The following is a 12,421-nucleotide window of genomic DNA, read 5'->3' on the forward strand; positions in this document are numbered from 1 at the left end:
TGAGTTGCTTATATCTGAATTGTAAAGTGGGAGTGAGGGCATCCCATCAGTATGGTAAGTGTCTGCAACGAGCCCGACCGGAGGAGATGCTTGATTTGCAGGGCCAGGTGGCCCAGGAGGGTCTCGACTGTGGAGGCCTCCAGACCCGGTGGGAAAGCTGGATTATCTGTCAGTGGAACCTGCTTATGGATGGGTTCAACCAAATTATCGACAACATTAGTCTACCCATCTGGGCTACTTTCAAATCTTTCCATATTTTGCATATCCGTGCCTTGTAGCATCTACCACATATGTGTTGCTTATTAGTAGAGCCTGAAGTCCGGGAGAGCCAAACCCCTGTTCTTAGAGTCAATGTAGATGACTGATAGAAGGTATAATCTTGTGCCAAATATACCTGGTGATTAGGGATTAAAGGTATTTTAGAAAACACTCCATAGGAATCTTAATTGGGATTGTCTGGAATAGGTTAAATACCCGTGGGAATAGTTTCATTTTGATGACCCCCACTCTGCCAGAAGAGGTGTGGCAAATCCAATTTCCCAATATCTTTAAAGAACCTGCTCAGCAGGACTAGAAAGTTTGATTGGTATAGTTGGCTAAGATCTTTTGTCAAACACATGCCCAAATATGTGATTGAGGTGTCTGATGACCTAAATAGAAAGCTCTCTTTAGGTCAGTCTGCATTGGCCATTGGGGCCTAACATTGAGGATTGTGGACCTTGAATAGTTAATTTGCTAGTGAACTATACACTTCAAGTTTGTTCAGAATGTTGTGGAGAGTGATGCCAGGATTTGTCATGTAGAATAAGAGATCATCACAACATGCCACAACCTTGTGTTCATGGTGAATGGTAAATGTTTAAGTAACACATACCGTAGGTGCGGGTGATGAGTAAACCACCCCTATCCATTCCATCATTTTAGGGCTAAATCCCACAGACCTGCTCTGCTTTTGTGGAGAGCAGCAGAAAGCCCCTCGAAGACACCTGTGCCTGGTGGACAATGTACAGGTTTTGTATTGTGTTGTCCCCTGTCTCCCAACTTATGCACGCAGAGAAGATTTTTGTGAATAAAGAAGGTGAAGAAAGGGCCCACACTTTTGTAATATGTGAGTGGGAAGCTGTCAGGGCCTGGACATTTATCCATGTTAGAGGATTTTAGAGCCTATGCAAGGTCCTTTTCAGTGATAGGTTCATCTAAGAGCTGAGCTGTATCCAAGGGCAGCTTGCTATGGAGATACTTGTTTAAGTAGCCCTGAATGCGTGGTAGCTTAGGTCCCAAAGTAGGGGTATGGGTCAGATATGGAGTACAAATTAGAAAAATATAGCTGAATTATATCTGCAATTTTACTGGGTAAGTAGTAGAATTGATGGTTACCCTTTCGAATTTGGAAATGTACCCTCTTTTTATTTATCATATGGTCAAGAAGTGACCCAGATTTATTCTCTTTAGCATATAAGTTTTACTCTGCATTAAGGTCTGGTGGTAGGGAACACAGAGCAGTTTGTTCCTGTCATAGGACCATGAGAGTTTGTAAATGGGGTGGGTCATGTGTTGCTTGTGCGTGGACTCGAGTCTCTGTATCGTCTGTAAGATGTGGGTCAATTGGGCCGTACAGGCCCCTATAAGCTTGGCCCCTTTAGCAATCAAGAAGCCCTTGAAGACACACTTATGTGCCCCCCAATTGGAATATCCCATGCTTGTCATTTTCAGTGAAGTATTGTATTAACTTCTCCTGAATTTCCTGTGAGTGAAGATCATTGTCCAAGATCAAGTAATTTATTTGCCAATTTGTCACTGTGGGGCAGAATAGGGTGGTAGTCAGGGTTATGAATATGGGTGCATGGTCAGACCACATAGTGGTGCCTATACTGGTCCAGTCAGGTCAGGAAGCTGGTAGTGTTGGAGAAAGAAGTAGTCCAACTTGGAGTATATTGTGTCCGGGTTGGAGTAGAATGTGTAGTGTGACGAAAGCAACTTCGCCACTGGTTTTTGGAGGAAGAGAGGTTCACCCACTGGAACCTGGAGCCTTGTCGTAGGTCTAGGGTGGGTAGGAGACGGCAAGACCCCAACTAAACTGCGGCGGTTCGTGGGGTCTGCAGTACTTATGGTGTCTGGAGAAGTGCTGGAGCCCTCGGTAAGCACCAATCGGGGTACAGGATGCTCCGTTACATGTAGTCTCTAGTGTCCAAGTGCAGAACTGGAAATCTACCAATCTCTGGCCAGGTAAGACAGAGCGCATTGTCTGTAGGACCTGATGGGTACAGTCAATGCCCCTTTGGATGTATAAAGTGATGGCTCCAGGAGGATATTAAAATCCCCCCGAGAACCAAGCATTCCTCCATGTAAGAGGTCAGAGTCCATATCATTTTCTGAGATGTTTATCTTGTAGGCAATTGGGGAGATACAGGTTTGCCAGAGTATACTATCTATCTTGGATCAAACCATAGGCGTGCGCACAGGGTGTGCCGGGTGTGCCTGGGCACCCCCTAATCCCCGCGGCACGCACTATGGATTGACTCCTGCAGGAACAGCGTTCCTGCACTTTTCTTTTAGCAGGAACGTTGTTCCTGCAGGCACTCAGCGCCCCAAATGCCCCCTTCCTCCCCGTGTTCCCCTGTCATGGGGGGGCAAGAGGTGATGGATCCCCCCTCTCTCCATATCAGCCGCGGCGAGGGAGCTGTGTGCTCTCTGCTCTCTCTTGCCGCGCGCTGTCTGCAGATGCCGGAGCCGGAATATGACGTCATATTCCGGCTCCCAGCTACAGCAGACAGCCCGCGCGGCGAGAGGGAGCAGAGAGCACACAGCTCCCTCGCCGCGGCTGATATGGAGAGAGGCACCCTCCCCACTGCACCCCAGGGACAAGTCCACACCAGCTCTCCAGGTAAGGAGGCTGGGTGGACATTTTTTTATAAAAAAAAAAAAAATTGTGACAGTGTGTGTCTGTGAATGTGTGTATGTGTGTCTGTGAATGTGTGTATGTGAGTCTGTGAATGTGAGTGAGTGTGTCTGTGAATGTGTGTGAATGTGAGTGTGTGTCTGTGAGTGTGTGTGTGTGTGTCTGTGAATGTGTGTGTGTCTGTATGTGTGTCTGCGAATGTGTGTGTGTGTCTGTGAATGTGTGTGTGTCTGTATGTGTGTCTGTGAATGTGTGTGTGTATGTCTGTGAATGTGTGTGTGTCTGTATGTGTGTCTGTGAATGTGTGTGTGTATGTCTGTGAATGTGAGTGTGTGTGTGTGTGTGTGTCTGTGAATGTGTGTGTGTGTGTGTGTTTGTGTGTCTGTGAATGTGTGTGTGTGTGTGTGTGTGTCAGTGTATGTGTGTCTGTGAATGTATGAGTGTGTGTCTGTGAATGTGTCTGTGAGTGTGCATGTGTGTGTACACATGTATGTGTATATATGTGTGTGTACGCATGTATGTATATATGTATGTGTAAATGTGTGTGTGTGTGTGTGTGTATATATATATATATATATACACACACACACACGAGTGTATATTATTTTTTTTGGGGGGTGGGAATCTTGGGAGAGTTCCCACACATTATTCCACAGGACTTGTACCCTCCTGATCTCCCCTGTCGGCTCACACAGAACCGGCGCTATCTGAGTGCCGGCTCTGCTCTAAGCCTCCATGGGCCGGCAGGGAGATCAAAGATCTACCTCACCGGCCCACAGCAGCATGGAGGGAGGCAGGAGAGGACCCAGGGAGCTCTAGACAGCAGCTCCGCTAGGTTCCTCTCGCGATATCTGAGCGTTGCCACAGCAACGCTCAGATCTTGCGAGAGTTAACTCTAGCCCCGCAGGCTAGAGTTCACTCTCCACTGGACCACCAGGGATGGCACATGGCAGCAAGGATCCCCCCTCCCTACATAAGGTCAGAAGGGAGGGGGGATATTTACTAATCTGCCCCCACCTCCACAATCCCTCCAAACATACAGCACACACACACACATACAGCACCTACACACATACAGCACACACACAGCACCCTCACACACAGCACACTCACACATACAGTACACTAACCGCACCCTCACAAACACACACAGCACCTTTACAAACACACAACACCCTTACACACAGCACACTAACAGCACCCTCACAAACACACACACACACACAAACCGCACCCTCACAAATACATGACACTCACACAAACAGCACCCTCACACCACAAACAAACACAAACACCCTCACACACAAACAGCACCCTCACAAACACACACACACAAACTGCACCCTCACAAATACACGACACTCACACAAACAGCACCCTCACACCACAAACAAACACAAACACCCTCACACACAAACAGCACCCTCACAAACACACACACATAAAAACCCGCACCCACACATTACACTAACAGCACCCTCACCCACACATTACACTAACAGCACCCTCACCCACACATTACACTAACAGCACCCTCACACACACATCACACTAACAGCACCCTCGCCCACACATTACACTAACAGCACCCTCACACACACATCACACTAACAGCACTTGCACACACACACACACACACACACACACAGCAGTGTATGTATGTGTGTGTGTGTGTGTATATATATATACACACACATACATGCGACGTGTGTTTGTGCTTTAGGGTGCACACCCTAATGCAATAGGCTGCGCACGCCTATGGATCAAACCCTTCACCATACCATATCGGCCAATGTTTCATTTTGGAGGGAGGGAAGCAACTTATGAATTAGATTAGCAGACGCCATTGATTTGCTTATTGCTTAGGAAACACTGCATGTAATGGTGATTGATGAGTTTTTAGGGGTCTGTTCCTCTTTGAACTTGAAGTGTATCACTTGGACATATACTATTTGTGTTTTCTGGTTCTGGAAATACCTGAGGGCTGGTGACCTAATTTCCAGGATATTCAGCCCTCTTGCATTTATGTTAAAAATGTTAAGGGAAGCTTCCTTAAAGGTTGGGAGGTGATGACATGGCGGTTCGTCTGTGCTACTGGATATATCCGATTAGTATCCCAGGATTGGAAAGCTGTTTCTCAGCTAGGAGATCACCATTAGGAAATTGGTGCCTACCAGTATAGTGTACCTATGGGTATGTACCAGGGTTTGCAAAAACATTTTAAAACATTAGGTAATGATTTCTGTTTGTGTCAATGAATTATATCCCTCCTTTCTTTAAATAGGAATCCTGATAGATGCTGTACTCCGAAATTTCTCAGAGGCGATTCTTAAAAGCTCTCCACTTAAAATGGTGATGTATTCAGCGGTGAGTTTATTTTAAATAGTGAAATACTGATATTAGTTAAATACAGATATTAACTTTTAACAGCACTAGCTCTGCTTCTAAACTCCTAGAACAGTTAGGGACGCCTTAATACAGAGTAAGATGAAGATGTGGCGGAACCAGCTTCGCCACTGTGAACTGGAGAGGCCTGGCTGCTAGCCTCCTGCCCTGCGACTACGGCCCTGGACATATTGCTCTATAAACACTATATTTGGGCATGTAATGATTTATATCACTGCTACTGGGCCTTTAAGGGCCATCCGTGAACTTATTGGGACTTTTGTGATACTGTACCTTTAAGACTGTAAAACATGGTACTTTAACCCTGCTTAATATCCTGTATGTATTTATGTGTTGAGCTAACCTGGGATATAGATATGCAGTATTCGTCTGACTGTTCGGTAGAATCACTCCATTCAGTATATTGAGTGAAACTACCGAACAACCAGACCACCCAGGAATAAGTGTGCCTCCAATTACCGTTTGCAACAATGTTGCAAACAGGTAATTGGCAATCCATGTAATGTATTCTTTGTCCTCTGGGTGGCCGCCATTCGGGAAACAAACACGTGGCGGCGGCCATCTTAAACTACCGAACAGCGGTGTTTTGCCGTCGAGTGTTTGGAACTGAAATCGGACACTCGACTAGGCAAACACCGCTGAGACCTTCAGACTTCCAGGATTTCGTGGGGAAACTACCGAACGGCCCGCCGTTCGGTAGAAAGAAACTCACGAACTAGGGGATTCATGCGAATCCCCCTTAGTCTCTATAACACCAGTAATTCGCCTGTTTCATTCACTTGTTTGGGACCGACCGCAGGGCCAAAATGCATGGAACTGTTTTCGGATACTTTACCCATGCGGTCGGTCAAATCTTTGGAACCTCATATCTCCCGAACCATTCATCCGAATGACCTGATTTTTGAATATGTTGTCCCCCTGAATAAGGGCTATCAGGGGATACCTGTTTTAGAGGTGTAGCATATGTATTTGGGGTACATCCAGGAATGGGGGAAAAGGGTGTACGGTATAATTATGTTAAGTGCTAATCTAAGGGGAGGAAATGTGTGGGAGGTACATCCATGTGATTGGTTAAATTCATCCTCCCCCTGGGAGTGTCCTGTATGTACTTGGTTGTAATAAAAGCCAGGCTGGGTGTCCCAGTCCAGAGTTCCTGTATTACCCTCAAAGTGATGTGTCGTCTCATTATTGGGGGGAAGGATTTATTGCATGCTGTTCCAGTTGACTGCTAGGAGTACAAGCCTATTCGTATGGTTCCTATTCAATGGTCTACAGCATTCATATGCTTGGGAGAATTTAAAAGGTTTCTCGGATTCAGTGTTCATGTGTCTCCAGTCGGGAGAATGGTGTTTGCAGTAGCTGCCTGTGCATCTGTAAAGGGGATTATCGCCTAAACTGGGTTTTACCCTCTTGTAAGTGAAACGGTCCGTTACAGAAGACAACCAATGGGAAATAGAGTAGAAAATGTAAAGAAGGACTGTCATCCGAAAATCTCCTCACATCAATCAGTTTAAAACAATAATGTAAAATAGATATAAATTATTTTAATCTGGGTTGGGACCAGGCCGCCATGTTGGCTGGTCGCATATCAGACTAGCTCCTGCATGCTTTAACTAGTTCAGTGCAGATGAGGTGGACGACCGCCGCCTTACCTTCCTGTCAAAGGCCACACAGCTTGTGGATCCACTTGTCAGTCCTGTTTCGCCCCCCTTTGGACTGGTAAGGGCTATCCCGGTCCCCTCTGGAGATGCTGCATTACAACTCCTGCGCTCTGACCACAAAATGGCCACCAACCAGGCCCATTCAACCACAAACACAAAGCTTGGCCTGCAGATTGCATCTGCTCATCTATACCTGATTCTGTGCTTGGCTGAACTAGCACATGGCTCTCCTAGCTACCCTACTACAACTAATGACATTTGGTGCTGTTACCCTGCACTCAGAGGTTCAGTCTGGCTCCTGCAGCCGGTAACCAAGGCCTAGAGCCATGAGGATCAGATTTTCACATCCATGCCCACCTAGGTAGGCTATACCTGGGAAACCGATGCCGGTTTACTCAGAACCGGAACCATGAGTGGCAGGTGGGGGCTTGTGTTGTGACCTGGGGCTGGTGAAGTGACCTATGCTGGATGGTACTCTCTGCAGGGACTTTGCTTATACAGAATCTAGCAATGACAGAGGCTGATGAGGGCTGAAAGGCTATTAAGGATAGCATAATAATAGACATTCAATTGCTCGTTGTTGCATGCAGCAGTAATCTAGTGCCTTTCCTATGTGCATGGTGTTGATTAAGTGGGAACCCAGCGAATTTACCTTCTTACCCATCATCTGTCATATCTTGCATTATCCTGTATACTATTCTAACTAGCCTGTCTATATACCTTGTTTTACTCTTTAAAAATGTACAGCTTCTCATGACATTTACTGCAAAAGTTCTAAACCTGTTTTATCCTATTGTGTTTTTAAATCAAATATCATTACTAATATTTGTGTGTACCTCTGCACTTCAAAATTAAGAATGAGAAAAAATATATATTAAATAAAAACTTATCTCAACAACATATAAGCATAGAATGCCATCTTAGAATTATATAATCAGTTTTAAACCTTTAGATACAGTTAGTTATTACAAAGTGCTACATTAAGATACTTTGAAGCCAGTAGCCAATCAGAAGCTGTAATTTCCACATGTGCGCTTACAGAAATCAGCCTGTTTGTAAAATAGTAAATATAGCGTTTAGGTGCCTAATGATATAAAATGGCTTGCAGCTTTTGCATTTTCCTCTGAACTTTTTCTCTTTAGCACGACAGCACTATCATCGCCTTGCAGGCTGCCCTGAGGGTCTATAATGGAATCCACCCACCGTACGCATCCTGCCACATATTTGAGTTTTACACAGAGCATGATGGGTAAGTTAAAGGGAACCTATAGTCCGAAAATAACAATCGCTATAAAGGCACAATAGGTTCCCTTATAGCTCTTTACAAAGGATAGAACAGATTAGACAGCTCCCCCCACTCTCACCTGCAGGGTTAAGCAAAGGAGAGAGAAGGAGCTATCAATCCACCTGGTATATTGGAGAAAAAATAAAGCAATTTAAATATAGAGATATGCCTGCAGTGAAGTCCAAGTAACTAGGTATCTAAAGATAACACACAACAATATTGGAAACACTAGCAAGATGTGTGTCCTGACATAAACAGTAAAAACTGTAACTTTATTAAAGCAGACTAAAGAAAGGATACATTAAGCAGTGTCCAAAAGATGTTGGTGAAAGCCACTGCGAAATTCCCAATGAATATGTTTGAACACCAGAGGGTAGGAATTAGAGTATAAAAATACTATACTGTGTAAATACCCCTATTTGGTGTCCACATAGAAGAAACTAAGGGGAAAAAACGCAGTAGATTAGATACCTTTGAATTTTACAGAGGTTGGACGGTTAGGTGGAGAGGGACAGAGTTGCACAGTGAAAAAAAAAAACATTAAAACTCCTTAATTTTGTGCTAACACACAACTTCTTTTTATTCGATGGAGTGTTCTACCACCAGGTGCAGGGGACTGCTATGGGGACGTCTTGTGCGCCCTCATATGCCAACCTGCACCTGGGTTGGTGGGAGGAACAAATTGTCTTCTCACCTTCCTCCAGAAATCCCCTGACCCAGTACATTCACCTTTGGAAAAGGTATATTGACGATATCATAATTGTCTGGACTGGGTCAGGGGAACAATTTCTCCACTTTGTGCAAGACCTAAATACCAACAACCTAAACCTTAGACTCACTGCTGAGATTGGTACTCCCTCACTGAGCTTTCTGGACCTTCTGGTCTCTCCAGACCATAAAGGTGGAATCCAAACGAATCTGTTTAGAAAAAGCACAGCAACCAATAGCTTGCTAAATTGGGAAAGTCACCACCCTACTCAACAGAAAAAGGGGATCCCAATTGGCCAATACCTGCGCCTGAGACGCAATTGCTCGAATATAGATGACTTCAAGATAAAAGCAAAAGAATTGCGCCAGATGTTCAGGTCAAAGGGATACCCCAACAAATGCCTAAAGAAGGCTTATCACAGGGCATTAATTACAGAACAAGAGAGTCTCCTTAGGGAACAAACAATCCCACCCTCGAGGTCTAAGGAAACAGAGCAAAAACAACTAAGATGCATAGGCACTTTTGATGCCGGTTGGGATCAGGTCAAGACAATCATGAACCGCTTTTGGCCTTTGTTGAAACAGGATGCACAGTTGAAAGATATCCTCCCGTTATATGCCTCCTTAACAGCTAGAAGAGGCAGGAACTTAAAAGACATGCTGGTACATAGCCATTTTCAAGCAAAAAAAGTTCCAACACATTGGCTGTCGAATAAGATCAAGGGCACTTATAAATGTGGAAGGTGTAAAGCCTGCAACCATATAAATATAAACTCCAAAACTTTCAGTGACAGCACCCGCATAGAAAACTTTGAATCCTCATCTTTCTTCAATTGTAACTCTAAAGGAGTAATCTACCTCATTACATGCCAATGTCAACTCATGTATGTAGGGAAGACCTTTAGACCCCTCAAGAAGAGGATCCTCGAACATATTAATTCAGTAAAGACCACGAGGAATATCGAAACTCCTGTCTCTAGACACGTCAAAACAGCCCACAATGGGGACCCTAATGTCCTCAAATTTATGGGCATTGAACTGATCAAACCAGATCAGAGAAAAGGCAACTGGGATCAACGTCTGAGAAGACGCGAATGCTATTGGATATACCGCCTAAAAACATTGTCCCCTAGAGGACTTAACGAAGGGTTTTCATATACCCCTTTTATTTAATAAGTCTCTACGAATAACATCCCTCTGAATCTAGAGCAATATAGTTATTGCCAGATTTTAGCGAGTCCAATTACTTATGAACAGGTATACTCTTTAACGTATAGACATACGATTTCTTAATCACCATAAGCACTAATCTAGAAGGATTTTCTGCCCCCCCCCCAACCCCCCCCTCTCTCTTCACGACTCCTCATGTCTTTACCTTGACAGACAGAGTCACTACCTGGGCCGATTCCATCTACTCTGAACTTTGCCCACCCCTAAATGAAGGACTAAACATCAATATGAACACACATTGATGCACTTAACCCCATATTCTCTTTCCTATGTTGAGACATAGGAGTTAATACTCTGCTTTCATCCCGACAGAAAGCAAAAGGCAATAAATACTCGTCCTCACAAGAGGTGAGCCCAGACCTTCAAAAGGATAAAAAGTCTCTGCACCCCTTTAGAGATACCAAATAATAGGATATATACCCCTTTAAATAATGAAGACATAGTGGCGAATAATAAACCCAATCAAAACTCTCATCGTATATATCTACAACTAATAACTAAGTATACTTTAATGGTGTGCAGATTTGTAACATATACCTACACAAAATTGGAATCAGCAGTAAGACAGTTAATTCACACTGTCCCGATAGTTGAAGAGAGACTCTTTATGTCCCACTGTCCACTATGGAACTTATACCTAACTCTCCAATGTTCACTGTTAACAGAAGAACCAGGTAAATGAATGGCACATTTAGCTGCCAACCAGCCTGATTATGCTCCACTGTCCACCACGGAGCTGATACCTAACTCCCAAACTTGTTTCGTTAGTAGGAGAGCTAAGTAATTCAATGGGACATTTGGCTGCCAATCACCCTGACGTAGCGGTTTACCCCGCCCACCCTTCTCACACGTGATCGCACCAGCGACACGTCACCGATGACGCCTTTGACGTTCACTTCAGTGATTGGCCAGCCTACATTCAAATACCGAGGGGAGACCGGGCGGCAAATTCTAGCCCCTGACGAAGGAGTATCATACTCCGAAACGCGCGTCGGGTTCCGTTTGCAGGGGGATTCCTCATCCACTGAGCACTCACTGAGCACTATGCACGTGGGAATCCCCGTTTGATCACTTTCATTATTTTTTCTTTTCTTTTTTAATTTGATGTTTGTTCTTTTGAACTTACAAGCTGGACTAGTGTAACGGCAGTTCGAGGGGACAGTTTGCAGGGCTTACTAGCGATAGAACACCCACGAAGGTGTTGGGGGGAGCTTATAGGAGATGAGATTCAGAGGATTACTGGGTATTGTAACCTGACTCTAATATATGAATTATCATACATCCGATTAACCCTTTCACTCCAAAACTATCCTGTGAAGCCTCTGTACAATGGACACTTGAGTTTCCCTTTTTTTTTCACTGTGCAACTCTGTCCCTCTCCACCTAACCGTCCAACCTCTGTAAAATTCAAAGGTATCTAATCTACTGCGTTTTTTCCCCTTAGTTTCTTCTATGTGGACACCAAATAGGGGTATTTACACAGTATAGTATTTTTATACTCTAATTCCTACCCTCTGGTGTTCAAACATATTCATTGGGAATTTCGCAGTGGCTTTCACCAACATCTTTTGGACACTGCTTAATGTATCCTTTCTTTAGTCTGCTTTAATAAGTTACAGTTTTTACTGTTTATGTCAGGACACACATCTTGCTAGTGTTTCCAATATTGTTGTGTGTTATCTTTAGATACCTAGTTACTTGGACTTCACTGCAGGCATATCTCTATATTTAAATTGCTTTATTTTTTCTCCAATATACCAGGTGGATTGATAGCTCCTTCTCTCTCCTTTGCTTAACCCTGCAGGTGAGAGTGGGGGGAGCTGTCTAATCTGTTCTATCCTTTGTAAATTGTTTATCCATATCTGGGTTCAAGCCCAATCTAGGTGGAACTGGTACCACCACCCTGGCCCGTTACCCCTAGTCTCAGATTCAACAGTTTGCTGGTCAGAGACAGGGGTACTTAGTATCTAATCTTCTCATTTAAGTTCACAAGGGTTCAAGACCCAATTTCGGTCAGAAGAGAGACTTATTATATATATATATATATTTTTTCTAAATAAAAGACTCATGGCAGGTTTCCTAGCAGACAAACCCAATGCCACAAAATGGTGTAAAGATGCAGAATTAATCTTTTCTGAATCAGATTTTCAACCGGACGATTTAAATTACTCCTTGACAGCAGGTTTCAATTCCCTCACACATCTATATAAGCAACAAATTAGGATAAGTTGG

General features: G+C 44.1%; 1 protein-coding gene across 2 annotated transcripts in view; it reads left to right on the plus strand.

The window, feature by feature from the left end:
* LOC134578156 (testicular acid phosphatase homolog) overlaps window positions 1–12,421 on the plus strand; it is a 62,502-nt gene that overhangs the window by 40,581 nt on the left and 9,500 nt on the right. For both annotated transcript variants that reach the window (XM_063437158.1, XM_063437159.1), the window contains 2 exons: window positions 5,184–5,266; window positions 8,109–8,215. In XM_063437158.1, coding sequence (XP_063293228.1) covers window positions 5,184–5,266; window positions 8,109–8,215 — 190 coding nt within the window. The remainder of the gene's footprint in view (window positions 1–5,183; window positions 5,267–8,108; window positions 8,216–12,421) is intronic.

This window comes from Pelobates fuscus, chromosome 11 (genome assembly GCF_036172605.1).
Source record: "Pelobates fuscus isolate aPelFus1 chromosome 11, aPelFus1.pri, whole genome shotgun sequence".
Taxonomy (NCBI): domain Eukaryota; kingdom Metazoa; phylum Chordata; class Amphibia; order Anura; family Pelobatidae; genus Pelobates; species Pelobates fuscus.